At 49.1% G+C, this 19,718-nt stretch overlaps 1 protein-coding gene across 2 annotated transcripts in view; it reads left to right on the forward strand.

Moving 5' to 3' along the window:
* Nucleotides 1-19,718, forward strand: part of LOC119162602 (major facilitator superfamily domain-containing protein 6) — a 75,715-nt gene that overhangs the window by 39,550 nt on the left and 16,447 nt on the right. For both annotated transcript variants that reach the window (XM_075882273.1, XM_075882274.1), the window contains one exon: nucleotides 3,738-5,243. In XM_075882273.1, the coding sequence (XP_075738388.1) occupies nucleotides 3,738-5,243 (1,506 nt within the window). The remainder of the gene's footprint in view (nucleotides 1-3,737; nucleotides 5,244-19,718) is intronic.

Genomic DNA, 19,718 nt, shown 5'->3' on the forward strand with positions numbered 1-19,718 from the left:
TTCAGTGGCAAGAAAAGCTGTCGCCTTGTATAATGCAAAACGGTTAGCCAAAACGTCACCGGTAGACATTCCTCATCTGGTTTTTAAGGTCACTAATCTTAAGACGGAACACCCTTGCTCATAAAGTAGGCAAACAGGGGGAAAGACAGGATAGGTCGGAGGCTCGAGTCGAAAAAATATAAGCCAGACTAGAGACAATAGAGGAGCATCTCGGCACGCTTGCTAGTTCATTCCGAGCTTCCGGAACCCAGGTAATGGGCATGTTTCAGCAGCTTCTTCCTCTACTGGGAGCAGGACTGGCTCCTGTGGTTGGCCAAGCGCCATTAGTCAACCTGGTGCCTCATCATGGCTCCTCGCCAGTAAATTGAGGTTTGGCAGTGGAACTGCAGGAGCTTCCGTGGCAAGCGGGGTAACCCGCATTTGCACGTACAAAATCTGGATTGTAATCTGGACATAATAGCCTTACAGGAGGCTAGTGGTTCCGTGAAATCACCTGGATTTAAAGCATTACATCGCCAGAGATTGATTCAAGGGCCGTATCATGCGTATTTACAGCCGTGCTAGTCCATCGCAACATCACTTTCATTCAGCATGCCGTAGATAGCTGTAGGGAAGACTACGTCCTGCTAGAGATTTTACCTAAACAAAAGGATAAAAAGGGTCTGGTTTTACCTATGTGTAAAGTTTTCCAAAAGATAAAGAATTGGGCTTGCCACAACTCCTGATTCAAACTCCACGGTTAGCAGCTAGCGCTCAGCTTGTAGTGGTAGGAGATTTCAATGCGCCTCACCCGGAGTGGGGTTATATCCGAGCCAGCCCAAAGGGCAATCGGCTTTGGAAAGTTGTTTGGGATCTGCGATGGACGCTGTTCAACAATTTGCAAGGTCATACGAAGATAGGCAACAGCATAAGCATAAATGCTTCTCCAGGCCTTACGTTTTTTAGAGGTATCAGTAATGCAAAGTGGATTAACACGGGACAAGCACTAGGAAGTAATCACTATATCCCTTTCACGGCGTTTAGCGCTGCGAAGCATAAAGACAAAGTGAAGGGTCCCAAAATTACTGATTAGGACAGCACTGTCAACGGTAATATTATAGACCTGGACGCGTGGGTAGAGGCGTTGAGGGAGGGTGTAAAGAGTACCATGGTAGAAGTTCCCGTCGACCAGGGGGAGTTGACGGTGGACTCTAAACTATTACACGTGTGGGAAGCGCACGCGACTTTCTTGAGAAAGTGGAAGAAGCGAAAACATAATGGTATCCTTCGCAGAAGGACGGCTAAGTTAGAACGTAAAATCGAAAATTATACACTTGAGTTGCAAGCCAAGCAGTGGGGCCATATTTGTGATTGGATAAATGGACAGTTTCTATGAAAAGTGACCAGGCAGTTGTGAAGGCATCTTTTGGAACCGGCAGCAACCGAACTGACGCAACGGGGACAAGTGACTCCATTAATGCATCAGTATGAAGGCACAATAGGAGAATTTATACAGGAACTCAGAAATCGGTACATAACTGATGGAGCACATGGTTGCTTACCACACTATACTCGGCGGTGGCAAACAGAAGTAGATGAAGATTTTACGATTGTGGATGTAGAATTTGCCATGGCGCAGCTGCGTACTACGACGGCCGCAGGCCTGGGTGGGGTTGCTAATAAAATGCTGAGAAACCTAGATTTGAAATCGGTTGGCGCAATCACGGACTTGTAAAATGAGTATTGGGTGGCCGGGCAGATCCCAGCGCAGTGGAAGCATGCTAGAATTTTATTTGGCATGCTTCCATTACCTGACTAGCAAGCCGAGCAATATACGCGGTATGCTGAAGAGATTCGTCAACTGGCTCGCGTAAACATCGGTCACCAACAAGACGCAGTATGCGCGACTTTACAACCTTCGCCGTCGAAATGCCTCATACCACCCTGGTGAACGAGTGTGGGCATGTTCCACACTCCTACCCTACGACCAGACAAGCCTGGTCGTAGGGTAGGAGTGTGGACTCCTACCCTACGACCAGGCTTGTCTGAAAAGCTTCTGAGCCATTATTGTAAACCATACAAGGTTATATGACGTGTGAGCGACCTTACCTACCAACTACTTCGAACGGCACAGTGTCTTTACGTCGACAAGATCAACCCGAAACTGCGCATGTCGTACGACTCAAGCCGTACTACACACAGCACTCAGCGTGTTTGTTACTTCTGTTAACGTGTCACAGTGATCTCTTGTGGTGGTATTTTTTCTCCTAGTCGTTTGTCGGTGTTTTAGTGTTTGCGCATGGCACAGTAGCTGCTGCGCCCCCTTTGTTTTTTTTCTGGTACTCACTCTTGGATGCTCTCTATTTATTATGACGTGTTGTATTTATGTTCTTTTTAATTTACAAGCAACAAGTCGATGCCTTTTCAAAAGGGGACTAAGGCCGCATGGTTTCGCGTGCGTTCATGTGGAAGAAGTTTGGACTGAGCCACTTATTGGCCGATGATTTGCAGGAGTTTATTAAAGCTTCAAGGAGATTCATACTGTAAAAGATATTATTACTTCTAAACTACTTTTTTCCAAATTGCGTTATTCATTAATTTGTTTATTGTTGTTGCTGAAACTATCTGCTTCATTTTATATATTCGTTGTTTCTAATTGTCCATTTCTCATGTTTAATTTTTGCCATTGATCTCTCTCATTAGTTGAGCTAATGAGCTAACATGAGCTAACAAATTAACAGTATTTCGTCAGAACTACCCGGTTCTTCGCCGATCTCCTATCATGGGTGTGTGCCACGGTTTCCAGGCTCTTCCTTTCTTTCTTTCTTTCTTCTTGGCCTAGCTCAACAAGCGGCACAACGAAAGGTTGCCTTGAGCGCAGTAATATGAAGCAATGAAAACCACTCGTTTCGTGGCTGATCACCTGTGGTTGGTTGCGAATAAGAATAAACAAATTTAGAAATGGAGTTTATCCAGGTTTGAACAGCTCGGCTGTTTAAACGTTCGAAGCTTGCTTTGTCATTAGGCGTCCTCATTCAGTCTACGAAGGGCTTACAATGGGACTATGTAACAATTTTCTAAGTTGCCATGTAAGGGCCTCACTATTGGTTTCCAAATATCTCTAAGCCGAAATGTATGAGCGGCGTTGAATTAAGCAGTATAATATGTTTTGAATAGTAGCACCTTTTTTTAGGTTAAAAGCTGGGATAAATCATGCACCAAAGTCTAGATACTATTAATCCTGCACATGTGAACACGCGTCATGGGCGCCATGTTAAAACGCCGTTTTATGAATAGATTTATCATCACCTTTTCTCTTTGCTGTAAAACAAAGTGTGTTGAACGGAGGCACTTTCTTTGTTGTTTTCTTTGTGAAGGATAGTTTAAAATAACAACAAAAAAGAGCAAGCATGATATTGAAAGGTCATGTCTGTACCACGTTTAACCATGCAGCAACTGTGGAAACATGTTGATTTTGCATTGCATTAAGAGTCAGCTACGGGTGATGCAAGAGTGCGCGTGTCCCCGCGTTCCTTTTCCGCCGAAAATATTACCCATGCACACGAATGACTCTTTAGCAGCTCATTTTGTTTTTTTTGTTAGTGTACCTTACGACATCGATACATTTTACATACAATTGTGCGGCTGTGTTTAAGGAGTTCTAAAATTTGTTCCCAACAGTGAGACGTTTTGCGCCCTACTCGGTTGATAATAAAATCCCGGGACGACAAATGGGAAAGCATGCCTCGTGTTCGCAGGTACGGCCTGCCTGTTGCCCTTTCTGACGGTGCACATGCGTCAGCTTGGACTGAGCGTTGAGGAGACCGCCATAATATACAGCATCGTGCCGTTCGCTCAGCTGCTGGGACCGTACGCAGCGACCTTCTTGGGAGACAAGTACGGCAGTTACAAGTGCGCGCTGCTGGGTTGCCTGATGCTGACCGCGCTATCTGGCACCAGCCTGCTATTGGTGCCACAGGCCCTGGGTCCCCCCGTGCCTCCACCCGCGATTCACCTGCACTGTGGCCCGTCGTTTGAGCTCGAGGTGGTGGTAGACCACTGCGGTGACGAGCATGGGGCATGTCCCGAGCCCTCGCCGGGACTGGCGCTACCCGTGCTGCTCTCGGACTGTCGCCCCGAGTGCCCGGACACCGAGTGGCTTCATGCCATCGACGAGACGGGCATCTGCTTCGCGGACGACCACGGTAACAAGGAGTGTCACGTGGTGAGCGAGAATGACACGCTGGCGCGCAGCACGTCTCTCGGCCTCTACCTGGAGCCTGCCCGGGATCCTGACCTGCTGTGCCTGCACCCGGTGACGGCCATCACGTGGGAGAGCAGGATATTTCACAACGTGTCCTGCCTGAAACATCTTCCAGACCAGGACCACACCAACTGCTCGCTCAAGTGCACCGTCGAGGACACCGAGGAAGTGGACGCCGTGTCGGCCGCCGATTTCTGGCACGCCGAATGCACGCCGCCCGAAGGCAGTGACCGCCGCATCACCATCTCGGTTTACTTCGTGCTGCGGATCATATTTCAGGTGCTCGTCTCCATATGCTTCACACTGCTGGACGCCACCACTGTGTCGATGGTGCACGCCCACGAGGGACGCTTTGCGTGGCAGCGCTTCTGGGCCATCGTGGGCTCGGTATTCTGCGCGCCGCTGTCGGGGTTCTTCATCGACCTGAGCAGCGAGCACGTGGTCACGGGTTTCGACTACTCGCCCGCTTTCTACATGTTCAACGTGTTCACTGTGCTCACGGCAATCTTCACGTATGTACTGGAAATCCAGGTGGCCACTCCCGGCAGGAACGTCTTCTACAAGGCGCGGCGACTCATGAAGCAGCCGCCATTCTTGAGCCTCTTCTTGTTTGTGCTCTGCCTCGGAAGCGTCTACGGCTTCCTCGAGTACTTTCTGTTCTGGTACCTGCTCGACCTCGGTGCGGCCAACTACCTCCTCGGGCTGACCATATCTGTCGGCGGGTTCGCCGGCTTTTTATTTCTTTACGAAACCAAGTGGTTTATGGACAAGTTGGGCGTCGTCAACATCATCGCCCTCTCCGGCCTGGTTTACTGCGCCCGGTTAGTGGGCTACTCGTACATTGGCCAACACCCGTTGTGGTGCATTCCCCTTGAAGGACTTGAAGCCATGACGTTTCACCTTCTGTGGGTAGCCATCGGCACCTACGGTACGCAGATTGCGCCCAGGGGACTCAAGCCAACTGTACAGAGCTGCGTCGGGGGTATTTACTTCGGCCTCGGTAAGTACTTCCTTAGTTCGCCATTTCGAGTTGTCTTTGGCGCCACTTCCTTCTTATGTGACTGTCACTGAACAGCGGTTTATATAATTGATATTAGAAAGGACAAGAAAAGATTTGGGTCATTAATAAAGATTAAATAAAGATTAGGGTCAAAGATCATTATGTGTATAAATACGAATACCGTATAAATACGGTGTTGTCCTATTCGACAAGACTATGTTTAATGAATGAACGCTCTGTTTTTGCTTTCAGGGAGTACATTTTTCTTGTGCTTATCTTTATTTTGTTTCGAGGGTATTTGGGGTCAATTTCCTGACTGCAATTTTATGCGATTGTTCTTTTTAAGCTGTTGTCAGTAGCTCAGTGTTACTATTGTACGTGTATAGTCCCTAGACTGCAGGCATGGTAGATCTGCGAGCAATAAGGTTTGAACCAGTATCGAGGCCCGTCCCAACATTGACAGTCGGACGTGCTGAACTCGAACATGCTGACAATAATGGTTAACGATGGGCCTTTGAGCCTCACGCTCATTGCGCACTGCACTTGCTGTTGCCACAAAGTACGGCAGTGAAACTTGTTACGACTCGCACTGCCGCCGACACTGCTGCGTAGTGCGGCGAGGTCATGGGCCTACAAGGTTGTTCAGTAGCACGTTTCCCAGCTCGCGGCTACTTCTGCGCAGAGCTGATAGACGTCCGACTCAGGAATTTCGCGCACACGCAGCACCACCTGTCGACGCAGTTTTGAGTAGTGCAAAGCCTGACTCCCTTGCACAGTTTGCGGCGCTACCAGGTGCAACTACAGCGTAGAAAACATTGATTGAGCTAAATATTAGGTGTATTTAAGCATTGAACTCTTAGAAAAAGAGCCACTAGTGTTTCAGGCGCGTCACCGAACCGCCGTGAAGTGCTTGCTGGTTCATTCGCAAGAACGATAGCGTAAACAAGAGCAGACGCAACAGCTCCACGCTCTACAAAAAAGACCCCAGCCGACGCTACAGTTTCATTGTGAATTGCTACGGACGTTAAGGACTTCGTTTTATTGTTTTCCGCAGCTTTCGCGAAGCAGAACGGCGAGAGCACTGGACATGGGCTGTTGTGTTGGGTAAGCAAACGCTCGCGTTGTCTACAGCGATTCGCGTGGGAAAGTGTGATAATGTAGGTCCCCTGTTATTGTTTTGAGTAGCTTTGATATCAAGGGGAACCGTAGTAACTCCGATTATGAAGCTTAACAGAGTCTCGGACCGTGGTGCGCACCGTACAGCAGTAGACAGGTGACGTGCACGATAAACATCGCACACGCCGCGAGTGCCGATAACCGAAGCCCCACAGAATTACGCCTGAGGGCTTTCAAGGCTCTAAGTTTCGGCTTTATCTATGAAATGCGAACATACACGTCATACCGGTAAATTGCAAAATGATCGTGACTGCAATAATTTTTTTTCTGGCCGTTTGTCTCCGTGATGGCCGGATCTATCTGTGAGGTTTCGGTTTTACAATTCGTTGTACACCGAGAAAGTGGACACACATGCATCCCCGTTTACAGTACATAAGAACGAATTACAACCATCAACAGAACATTCTAGCATGCGCAGTAAAACAGTTCAACGCACAGGAAGTGAGAGATCGATAGAGAATGCAACTGCAATGGCAAACTAGACAGGGCTATTTGTGACGAAGAAAGGGAACGTCGTACCACTGATCGTAGGACAGATTGCTCGTGTATGCCCTTCATCGCTTTGGCATCATATTTGCGCCCAAGTTAACGAATTTAGGCGTTACAGAACGAGCGTCAGTGTGCTTGCTTGTAACTCAATGCCATGCGATGCTCGCTTGCACATAAAGTGCCAGTTGCAGTACGCCGAATTAACTGAAACAGCATTCACATTGTACCCACTGTTTGTTTTGATGAGCTTCCTACTTTTCGAAAGCGAAGCTAGATTAAAAAAAGAAGCTTGCCAGGTCCTTGATTTTCAGGAAACTGCGCCTCAAGGCCAACGAAGGAGGAGGACCTCTGCACGTTCACTTGAGGACAGCTCTCTGTGCACTACCAATTTGCGGCCTGCGCGTCGATGGGGACGCTGATGGTGGCGTTTTTCGCAGCGCCGCCTGGGCAGAATCTGGAGTCTCTCTGACGCATACGTCAGCTGCTTGGCGATGCGCAGCTTGGATTTTTTTCATAGGCCCCGGGTGAACCCTTTCGTCACCAATATCCAATCAGAAGCGCCACTGGCCGCGATGTCAGATTCCTCCAGTCAGCAACCACCGCTGGGTTGCACCGACGGATAAGTGATGTTGCCACGCATTGCGTATGACTCGCCTGACTAGATGACACCGATTGCATCATCGGGTTGCTATCAAGCCCGCTGGTTGAGGGAGCTCGCCATGCGTTGCGTAATACACACCAGCGCCGCCGTGCTCGCTCGCTGACCTTGACACACATTGCCTTTGCAGAGGCAATGACGTTCGGTCTGGACTCCCAGGTGTAACAGCACCCCCACCGCCAGACAATGCGCCGGAAAGACGAGCTGCTTCGACATGGCTCGAATGTCGGGCACGCTCGTTTGACAGGTCCCTCTAGGTTCACCTCCAGGGCCATGAGGAGGATGGAGCTCCAGGCTGAGTTCCGTGAACACGCCTCATTCTTGAGGACGGATCCCAGCTCCACTGGCTTGTCACCAAAACTTGTCGACTAGCTTCGCTCGTCTCCTCTGACGATTCTGGTCTCAGCACTTGTCGATGGCTTTGCAACTTGTCAAGAATGGTTCGGCAACAGACTACACATCATCATCCATCCGGCAGCTGTGACAGCTTAACTCGACTCGTCAGGCGTGAACTTGAAGCGGCCGCCCCTGCTACAGCACCACCAACTTCACCTCACTCCACTCCTTCAATTTTTTTGCCCTTTACTCAAGCCGTTGTACAACAGGAAATCACCAACATGAGCATATGCTCTATTTCGACGCCTTCCCGTACCGACTGACGGCAATAATTACGTCCGCACGTCCATCACCATCTGGCTCTTCATCGACGTTCCACAATTCTTTCGCATGGCGAACACCTGATGACAAGCCACATGCTTCTCTTGTCACCTTATCGGCACATTTCTTGTCATTGCAGAAGCCATTAGGGCCCTCCTGCACAACCGTTCCAGCGCTCCTTCAATGCCCGACCCACTTATCGTCAAGAGACCAGCCCCGACCAGTTTGCCCATCAGGAACCTGTGACTGATCGCCGCTACTCCCGATCTCCATCCCCTCAACGTCGCCAGTCTCGTTCTCCACGACCCTACCGCCCACCTTCCCCCGCCTATCCCCGATGGAAAACTAAATGTAGCAGCCCCTTGGAGGTGATGCTGCATCAATTGGATTCACCGAAAATCCTATACTGACAGTACAGACGAAACGGAACCTTATCGACGTGAAAATCGACGGTGTGCATGTGACTGATCTGGTGGACACTGGGGCTCAACTTTCTGTCATGACCACTTATTTTAGCGGTGAGCTCAAAAAAGTCCTCACGCCTGCGACGACTCAGTTCATACGCGTTGCCGACGGCGGAACTGCATTTGTCGGAATGTGCGCCGCTCATGTAAGCATCGCTGATCGCCACACAGTTGTTCTTTTTATCGCCCCCGAAAAGTGCCCACACGACGTTATTCTAGGCCTCGGCTTTCTATAGGCACATTTTGTCCTCATTAACTGCTCGGCCAGCACGCTCCATCTTCGATTATCCATCACAAACCCCTCTGAACAACGACGGAGTCGCCTCTGCTCTGCCGGATATGCTCGTCTTCCACCTCAAACACTGACCTACGTCCAGTTCGAATCAAACCCACCAGTTCTCGATGGAGACTATGTACTGACTCCCGTCGCTGATGTCCTCATCAGCCGTGGTATTACGTTACCGCACACCATTCTGTCTGTCATAGGGAATTCCATGAGCGTGCCTCCCAGTTGTGAATTTCAGTCGGACACCTCAGATGCTGCCACAAGGTATCGCTTTGGCACTGCTTTCCACCTTAGAAGACGACACAGTGATCGTTTTCAACATGGACAAGTAGGTGGATGATTGCTCCTAATCTAACAGCCCAGCAGACTGAAGAGCTTCACCGCGTTCTACTGTTTTACATCGACCTTTTCGACCTCGGCGGCCATCCATTGGGGAATGCTACTGGAGTGACCCACCGCTTCAACACTGGTGATGAGCCTCCTATTCACAGGCGTCCACATCACGTGTCATTGATGGAGCGTCAGATTATCTAAACTGAGGTAGACAAAATGCTTGCCGAGCACATCATCGAACCATCCTGCAGTCCTTGGGCAGCCCCTGTCGTGCTAGTCCGCAAGAAGGATGACACATGGCGTTTCTGCGTCAATTATCATCATTTAAACAAAATTACAAAAGTATGTACCCTCTGCCACGAATAGATAACGCTCTTGATTGTCTCTATGGTGCCCACTATTTCTCCTCTATAGGCCTACGTTCCGGGTACTGGCAGATTGAGATGGATGCCACAGATCGGGAAAAGACGGCATTTATTACACCCGATGGCCTATATCAATTCTAGGTCATGCCCTTCGGCCTCTGTAACGCTCCAGCCACGTTTGAACGGAAGATGAACTCGCTGCTCAGAGGCTTTATATGGTCAACCCGTTTGTGCTATTTGGACGATGTCCTTTTTTCACCTAAATTTGAAAGTCATATAGATCGCCTATCAGTCATCTTAGACATCTTTTGTCGTGTTGCCCTCCAGCTGAACTCATCTAAGTGCCACTTTGGGCGCCAGCATATTACAGTTCTTGGCCATTTAACAGACGCTAACGGCATACAACCTGACCCAGCAAAAATCAGCGCAGTCAAAAAATTTTCTGTGCCACGATCTTCAAAGGATGTACGCAGCTTCCTCGGAGTTTGCTCCTACTTCCGTCGCTTCATCAAGAATTTAGCCGACATAGCGAGGCCATTTACGTGGCTCCTCAAGCAAGACGTTCCCTTGGGGCTCCGAAGAGGTATCTGCGTTCTCGAATCGAATCGCGCACCCTACTACTCCTTCGATTTTGGCCCCATTTAACCCTACGGCTTCCAGTAAGATATGTTCTGACGCAAGCGACCGGTGCAGCGCTAGTCCAACAACAACGTGACCATGACTGCGTTATCGCATACGCCAACCGCCTCTTATCCGCGCACGAACGCAATTATTATATCATAGAGCGCGAGAGTTCGGTTCTCGTCTGGTTGGTCGCCAAGTTCAGTCAATACCTATACGCAGGCCAATTTTCGGTAGTTACAGACCACCACGTGCTCTTCTGGTTGAACTCATTTAGATATGCCTCGGGGCGTCTTGGTCGCTGGGCTTTGCGCCTGCAAAAATTTTTATACTTAATCGTGTACAAATCTGGCCGCCTGCACCAGGATGCTGATTGTTCTCTCCCGGTACCCCGTGAACGATCCTGCTGACCCCAACACGAACGAGGTGCCCTCCATATTTTCGGTGTCAGACTTCATTCACATTGGGGAAGAACAGAGAAAGGATGCACTTCGGCTCGACATGATCAACCGCATGCAGTCTTCCCCAACAGACGCTTCCGTCCGTCACTTTGTCTTTCAAGAGGACGTCCGATGCCACCGCAATTTTCGACCTTATGGGCCTGACCTTCTTATTGTCGTACCCAAGCATTTACAGTGCGGTGTCCTTGCTGAATTTCGCCATGCTCCCACAGCAGGACATCTTCGCGTTACTCGCACGCACGAACGCATACGGCACCGTTTATACTGGCCAGGCCTTGCTCGCTCGGTACGCCGATAAGTAATGGGGTGTGAGCTATGTCAACGTCGCAAAACACCATCGCTGCTACCCACTGGCCATCTCACACCAATTGGCATACCTACGCAACCATTTTACTCCGTTGGGTTAGACCTGCTTGGTCCTTTTCCTGAATCAAGAGTAGGCAACAAGTGGATAGCCGTAGCTAGTGATTACGCCACACGCTACGCTATTACTCAAGATCTACCGACAATTTGCGTGACCGACGTGGCCGATTTGCAGTTGCGTGACGTTATACTCATTCACGGTGCACAAAAACAGCTGCTCACAGACCATGGCCGTACATTTCTCTCTCAAGTTCTCTCCAACATCCTGCGTTCCTGTTCCACGCAGCACAAAGTGACCACAGCTTACCACCCGCAAAACAACGGCCTCACGGAACGCTTTATTCGTACTCTTACAGATATGCTTGCAATGTATGTTTCCCAGACCATCGAGACTGGGATCTTGCCCTACCTTACGCGACGTTCACGTACAGCTCGTTCCGACACGACACAGCTGTTTTTTTTACTTTTCTACCTGCTGTACAGAAAGGAGGAGGCTTTACCCTTGGACACCATCATTGCCAGCACCTCGTCCACCAGCGAGTATGCTCGGGACGCTATTGCCCGAGCCGACCGTAAGCTCGGCCGTGCTCGTCCGACGGCATCGCAGAGCAATCAACGACGTCGCTACGATGTTTCGCATCGCGACGCACATTTCGCTCCTGATACTCTTGTGTTACTTTGGTTTCGTCATCGTCTGGTGGGCACATCTGAAAAACTTTTGTGTCGTTAAACGGGACCTTACCATGTATTATGGCAGGTAACTTGTGAGATTAGCCCTATCTCTGCGTCGTCATCAGTTCAGTAGAGTGTTGTTTTTCACGTGTCACGGCTCAAGATGTACAGCTTTTCTTCTGGGGAAGACCTATAAAGCTCCGGAATGATGCTTCCACCACTGGGGGTCATGCTACATGTGAGTGGCGTAGCGATCCACACGATGAAGAGGAGGATGACATCGGACAGACTGGCGCGAGCTAATCTGTGTGGCGGGCACTGCTCGCTTAATCAGCTGTAAATATATCTATGTCCTCATCCGAGTTGGTATCCGTCTCGTAACATTTACGTATTAAGATGATGAAAAGATGCGAGATGGTGGTACTTGGGGTGTTCACTAGATGGACGGATGGACGCGCGGACCAACAGACAGACATATATACACGGACGGACGGACGCATGGATGGATGCATGGACGGATGCACGGACGGATGGACGCACGTACGGAAGGAAGCAAGCACGAATGGGCAGACGAAAGCGCGAATAAACTAACGGTCGCTTCGCCCTCCTAATCTTCATTCCCTCCGTGGATATGCTGTGATTTTTTATGAGTTCCAGCAAGACGCGACGAGGCCGCGCAGGCCATACGGTTTACTAAATATACACTAGAGGGAACTCTAGGTCTAGTGTCTACGGAAGCTGCTACGCACGGCGCTTCAGCGAGCAGGGGATTGGTGGGTACTACACGTATTTGTCTAATCTTCCAACTTTTGGCTCCATGTGCGTTCGAATGACTTGGAGCTGTTTTCTCACGAAACAAAAATCAACAAATGTTCAGTGATTGCGCTTGGACACCTTATTATTTTAGACTTACCTCTCTAAATCTGGTAACGAAGTTCAAAAGGGTTCAATCTTTTCTTCAAAACAAAACTGAAGTACAGCAATAAACGAAGCCACAAGTGCGATTCGCCACCCGTAAATATGAAGACTAGGGAAATCCGTGTACTACGAAAGGGTCTATTTGCACCTCAACAGCTTGGTGTCCGGTGAGCTAGGGTTATACTTCACATGTGACGTCACTGGAAAAGCGATCGGCTTCAACTGGCTACGCCTTGTCAAGCGAATTTAAGGTCAAGTGACAAAAAAATAAACGGGGTTGGGAGACTTCTCTATCGGAGAGACGAAAGCTTAGCAGGTAGAGAAGGCGCTCTTTTTTGCCATCAAAGTGATTCAACGCTGCGTGCCTTGTCGGATTAAAGAGCCAGGTAAACGAAGCCCGTGTAATCGAAGCCACTTCTCTGTGGCGCTAATGAACGCGTCATGTGGGGTTGTGTAGGTATGAGAGTAATCAGTCTTGTCAAGGGAGGGCCAAGTGTGTTGTCTATGGGGAGCCTACATGAACGGCCGGTCATGTAGGCGCCCTGTTGTGGGGTGACAAGCATACTTAGAAACATCTTTCCCGGCATTTGCTGATACGGCTGTTAGCGCCATACGCTTTAAATCAAAGGAATCTACTGAAGTCTACTGGCGTACAGGGTGGACTCTTCCCGATGGTCATTCGGTTGTCTTGCGGTGTCTCACAGTAGACGCTTCTAATTTTCGAAGTAGCCAGTGGGCAGTCGACAACTAGAGGGGTCAAGAAACTTGTCTAGAATGCCATATTGGCACGCTCCAGCGCCCTTTGGCGCCATGTGTTCCGATATCTAGATGTTGACAGCCCACACTTAGGCATTTACCATTGGCGACTTTGCATATCTGCGGGAATTTTGGCTCTTTCAAAAAACTGGCAATCAGAAAACGTTGTCAGTGGAGTCAGGAGCGCACCTTTTTGGTGTTTTAGACAAGTTTCCTGACCAGTGACCTGTATTGTACTAAGTTCCGCACGGCAACACACGACTCGCCATTGAGACGAGCGCTCGCTCTGTTCCCTTGCCTAAGTGGTCGATCTCAAGGTTTCGGGGCGGCATCCGTGGCGGCAGAATTTTCGATGGAGGCAAATATGTTTGAGACCCGCGTGCTCAGATTCGAGGTGCTCAGTAAAGAATCCCAGGAGGGCAAAATTACTGCAGCGCTCCACTACGGCGTCCCTAATAATCTTATCTGCTTTAGAAATACTAAACTCTGACAAATATTATTACTTTTCAGCCAAGTTGCGGCGCGGTGTGAACTGGTATAATGCGGAAAAATACGGGCTACCGCGGCGCAATGACGCAAACTATAAATCAAGTTGCCAAGCTAAGAAACTACGTAGCGTGGATGACGACCACAAGAATGTAAGACAATGGGTCTTTTTTTTTGACAAGTGACCTCAACCTCGCTTGACAAGACGTAGCCAGTTCAGGGCCAGTTGAAGTCGATAGCTTTACCATCGCCGTCATATGTGACGTTTACCTTTGGTCACATGACCCCGAGCTGTTGAGGTGCAAATAGACTCTCCCATGTGCTACCCATTATTTCCATGGTCACCGAACGATCGCAGCGCTAGAGTTTCCTGTATTTAATTTTAGGGAACTCCATGGCTCACGCAACTTACTTCCACCATGGCTGGTCCAAAGACGCGCGCTCGCTCATTCTTTTTATGGCCCGAGCAGCCACCGCGAGTGCAATGGAGACGGCGCGCTCCGCGAGAGGGCGTCGCGAGCCACGACATTGATATGACTGAGGTGGAGGTGATAACCGCCCTTTTGACTCTCCGCACAAAATTGGCACAAAATCCACACCTGGCGCTGGCTTCATAACCAACAGAACACTGCGAAACCTGGATGACAACTCGATCACTCGCATCACGGAGTACTTCCACCAGTGTTTGAAGGAAGGCACGCTTCCCCAGTCTAGGCGCCACGCGAAAGTAATGTTCATACCAAAGCCCAACAAATCACTCACACTCCAAAACCTTTGCCCAATCTCATAACTTGATGTTCGGGCAAGTTTTTCGACAGAATCCAAACTTGCCCGAACTAGTTGGATGTGCATGGTATGATTCTTTCCAAAAAATATTTTAGTTGGGAAAAAAGTGCTTGTCTTGTGTGTTACATTGTGTTTCTTCGTACACTAAATACCGCAGTAGTACCAAGCTTTCTGATCCCGTTGTTTTGGCGAGGCTCACACTGCATATGACCGCCCCGCTGCGGTGGTCTAGTGGCTAAGGTACTCGGCTGCTGACCTGCAGGTCGCGGGATCGAATCCCGGCTGCGGCGGCTGCATTTCCGATGGAGGCGGAAATGTAGGCCCGTGTGCTCAGATTTGGGTGCACGTTAAAGAACCCCAGGTGGTCGAAATTTCCGGAGCCCTCCACTACGGCGTCTCTCATAATCATATGGTGGTTTTGGGACGTTAAACCCCACAAATCAAATCACACTGCATATTACCGACCTTGACATATACACTCCCAGCATGTTTGCCGTTTGCTACCATTTGTCCACACGAGATGTTTGCTACAAATCAACCACATCTTTTGACCTGATGATTCTGGGTCACACCAAGGCAGTCCTAGCTCTGGACTTATTCAAAATATTTGATCAATATTGCTCTGAATGCGGGTACTCATACAATCCTGGTCAAGAGTTGACAGGCCACGCTTCCCTAGAAATGCTTGAGAAATCTCGACCCCCCCCCCCCTGTACATACACTTATATTCAGACCTTTCTTACAGCGCGGACCACCGAACTCGGCCCGCTCATTTGCCCAACATACACACTAAGTATTTCCGCACCCCTCAGGGGTCCATCGTCTCACCTTTCTTATTTAATGTCACTCTCATCCCCAAACCTGAAAATTGGCAACTGTTCCTCACCTAAAACACACCCTATACGCAAATGATGTCACGCTATGGTCGGCCCATGGAAGTGATGATGACATACAGGACATTATTCCAACCACACCCCAACTATCACAAAACTATGCAGCTAGTGTAGGACTTACTTGTTCTTCAGTGAAGTGCGGACTGTTCTGCATCCTTCCCAAAATCCGCAGCTAGCCTCCCTCCCTCATCGTTATTGCATTGTATGGTAGATCGACACGCAAATTTGAGCGCACGCTCCAGATATTTGGTATGCATATACGAAAGCATGGGAATGACACTAACACAATCCCAAAACTCAAGCAGGTTGTAGGGGTGATCTCGCACCTCATCCGCCGGGTTTCGAGCCACCACAGAGGCATGAAGGAGGGTGAATTCCTGCATTTGTACACAGCCTCAGGCTCTACAACCTCGAACTCTCTCGCCGAGACACTAAAGCCCTGGATGCCTTCAAGCATCGGGCATACAAAGTAGCCCTCCATATTCTCATAAGTACGCCTATACCAATCGACTTCTATCGGGGAACTCATTGATGTGCACCGCCATGCCTTCGCCTCACACAAACCGACACTGGACGACATATTCTGTGCTCCCTTGAAATCCAGATACCAGCTAATGATCCGACATAACTCTCCATACCAAGGCTCCTCCACCGCCAACATTGCACCACTTGCCCGTAACCATCCCAATAAACGCCATGGAGCTCGCCGCGCCGTGGTGGTGTAGTGGCTAAGGCACTCGGCTGCTGACCTGCAGGTCGCGGGATCGAATCCCAGTGGCAATGACTGAATTTTCGATGGAGGCGGAAATCATGTAAGTCCGTGTTCTCAGATTTGGCTTCCCGTTAAAGAACCCCAGGTGGTCGAAATTTACGGAGTCCTCCTCTACGGCGTCTCTCATAATCATATGGTGGTTTTGGGAAGTTAAACCCACCATATAAACCAATCAATCAGCCGTGGAGTTCGCGCTAGAACTCTAAGCCAATGTTACGGCTCCAAACCGGGCACCGTATGGGTGGACGCAGCATTCGTGGGTGATGAAGCGGTGGCTACCGTAGGGACTCACACTCTTCCTAGTAGGTACACACACACACTTCCTTCAAGCACCTCCCCCGAAGGTGAAGAGGAAGCCGCCATTGCCTTATCAGTTGTTACCACTGAAGCACGGTATGTTTTATTCGATTACAGAACCGCAATTCTGTATTCCGCACGAGGCCGAGTTCATGCCCTTGCGTTTTTCACACTGGACCCGAGCACTTCCCCCTCACCCCGCCATGCCCACACACGCCGGGAATCCTGGAAATGAGGCCGCCAACATCTTAGCCCGATGTACTCTAAACCGGGTACTGGAGGCCTCCGATCCCAGATTCACGAAGGAGCGCGCGCATACTTTCAACGAGCTGACTCAGGCAGGGCATCAGCTCTATCCTCCACCGCACACGTTCCTCAGCAAACGACAGGTTCCCTCTGGCGCCAGCTACTGACTCCCACTTTTCCTTCGCCTGTCGTTCTGTCACTCTATCACCCCCTTTACCTAACACCAGCCTGTACTCTCTGCCCTGAACCTCATGCACCTGTCATACACATCCTCCCCAACGGGCCCTCCTCAAGACCTGGGAGCCATTCAGAGGACCCGTTTGAGCAGACAATGGCTGCCGCTAACCGGGCTGCCAGCGTCATGGCGCAGCGGGACCGGTGGTTAGAGGCAGAAAGAGACGCCTAATTTCTGCAGCCCTTAAGGAAGCAACGTCAACGGGATCGGGCCCAAGAGCCTGCGTGCTCCTCTCTCTGTCTCCTCGCGAGTCAACTCTTGAAAGCGCGTTTCGTCTCATCGTAAACCAGCTGCTTCCGGCCACTTACTCATGCTAATTACTTTTGTCGCTCGTATGAAGAGTATTAGAGGTCCGTGTTGGGACAGTCTGGCTTCCTCACCAGAGAAGACGGAGACGCAACGCTGGCAGAAATTGTATTTGAATTCGAAAATGATTGAGGCCCGTGTGCTTACATATGGGTGCACAGACCCACGTGGTTCAAACTTCGGGCGCTCCCGCTGCCGTATATGTTTGGAACATTAAGCCCCAACAAATACTATGGACACCACATTATGCTGCAAACACAACAGTGAATTCAGATGAGATGTGGTCACAAAGAAACACGCGTGAAAAATTCGCACTTTTAAGTGGCATCACGACGGCACCATAAACAAAATTCATCGTTTCACGTTGTATTTTAACTCTTTGGCCGACAGTGGTACGAACGGTATGCTGTGATTATATAAAGGAGTCTATCTATTTGCTCAGTTTCTACAATGAGACGTGTAATCACATCCTTATTACTAGCCACTCACTCCTGTGGTGGCTCTTGTTCCTGTTTCACTTCGTTATTGAGATCATACAGACAATCATGCTAAGAGAAGTATGGGGGATGTTCCTACAAGTGTCATAATGTAATTGTGAAGAAAGAAAAGTTGACGGAAAAATAACTAGCCGCGTACAGGAACCGAACCTGTGACCTTCCAACAACGCACCCGGTGCTGCTACGGACGCGTGATTGGAAGTTCGCAGGCTCTGTCCCTGCCCGTGGCAAGTTGTTTTTTTATCTTGCTCTCTTTCTTCACTGATTCACACAACGATTACTTATAGTAACATCCCATATACTTTCCTCAGCTTGATTGCCAGCTAGATATCATTCGTATTGTGTCTAACATAGAAAATGAGCACACAAATATACGCTTTTTTCCTTTTATTTTCCCGCTCGTAGTTAATGCAAGTGATGAGCCGAGTAATAAGTGAATTTTTTCAATGTTTTCTCTAGTGCCTCATCCGTTTGAGCTACAGTTCCAAATATTCATCTCATTTCTCGGATTTAGAGAAAACGAAAAAAAAAAAAAAACAGGCTCGTCTATACGTCCCCGAACAACAGAAGCGGGTGCATCAGTGGTTTATTTTCCTCTCTGTCTTCGGCGTGCATTATTAAATCACAGGATTATTCTCATGTGTTACCTGCACACCAACTTTTTTATCTCCTTTTTTTGTATATCATTGTCTGTCTTAAGACTGTATCAGTACTTGCTGTTGAATGTTGTTTTTATCTCCGGTTTTTCTATTCCGACTTAGACTTGGCACCACTGAGTCACAGCGGTGCAGCGCAGTGACTGAGTGCTGCGAAGTCGACACATTCGACTGCAGCTCGAATGTGTCGGTAGTTTCATGCAAATGCACTACTTATTCCAGCGTTACAGGTTGCAGAAAGCACATCACCACAGATGTCATGCCTGACTTATATATGATTATAAAGTGAAGTTATAAGTCTCAGTGGCAATAATCTTGCGACTATAGCCGATAACAAACAGAGTACGTATTTTTTGCGCGCACTCGTTAACGTACATTGAACGGGACGGAACGATAGAATAGTGCGAGGGTCAATATGCACCTCACAGGTCTATAGAAATCGTATAATTCGGTTCGGGCTTCGCAACGCAGTACCTGTGCATTTGAAGCCTCACCGAGTGTTTAGTCACAACCACGTACAGATGAGCCGAAAGTTTTCGTTCACTTGTGTTACTTGAAAAACACGGAGTGATAGTTCTAGCGATAGCTTTACCAAGCCGCCTCATTTTAAGACCCCGTCAAAAACTGCCTGAAACGAGCGATTCGCGCAGAATCGACATATGAATTGGCGGTTTTCGAAACACAAATTTATACGGTCACTGCCGTCGAACAAGCTATGGTTCCAGCAATATTTAAAGCCATTGTTCGTTCGAGTTCTTTTTTTTATTTTCGAAGCGAACGTCATTGCGCTATAGCGATTGGTTATGAACGAGCGAGCGCACGGAGCCTCTGGGCCTCGTCGGATTCTACATTCGGCTTTCCTGCATGACGTGGACCCCTCAGTGGGCAGCTCTGATGCCCAAAGGCAGCAGCATATGCAGTCATTTTCGGGCAGCCACCGCGCAGCCACGACAGATTGCCGACACCCAGTCACAGTCTATATAGCGTGCTCTTCCCCGTGCTTTGGTGATGCATGAGGTCGACACGCTGACTGATGAAAGACAGGAGCCTCGAAAGTGTTTGACCCATGGCTACTATTGCTC

This window comes from Rhipicephalus microplus, chromosome 2, assembly GCF_043290135.1.
Source record: "Rhipicephalus microplus isolate Deutch F79 chromosome 2, USDA_Rmic, whole genome shotgun sequence".
Lineage (NCBI taxonomy): Eukaryota > Metazoa > Arthropoda > Arachnida > Ixodida > Ixodidae > Rhipicephalus > Rhipicephalus microplus.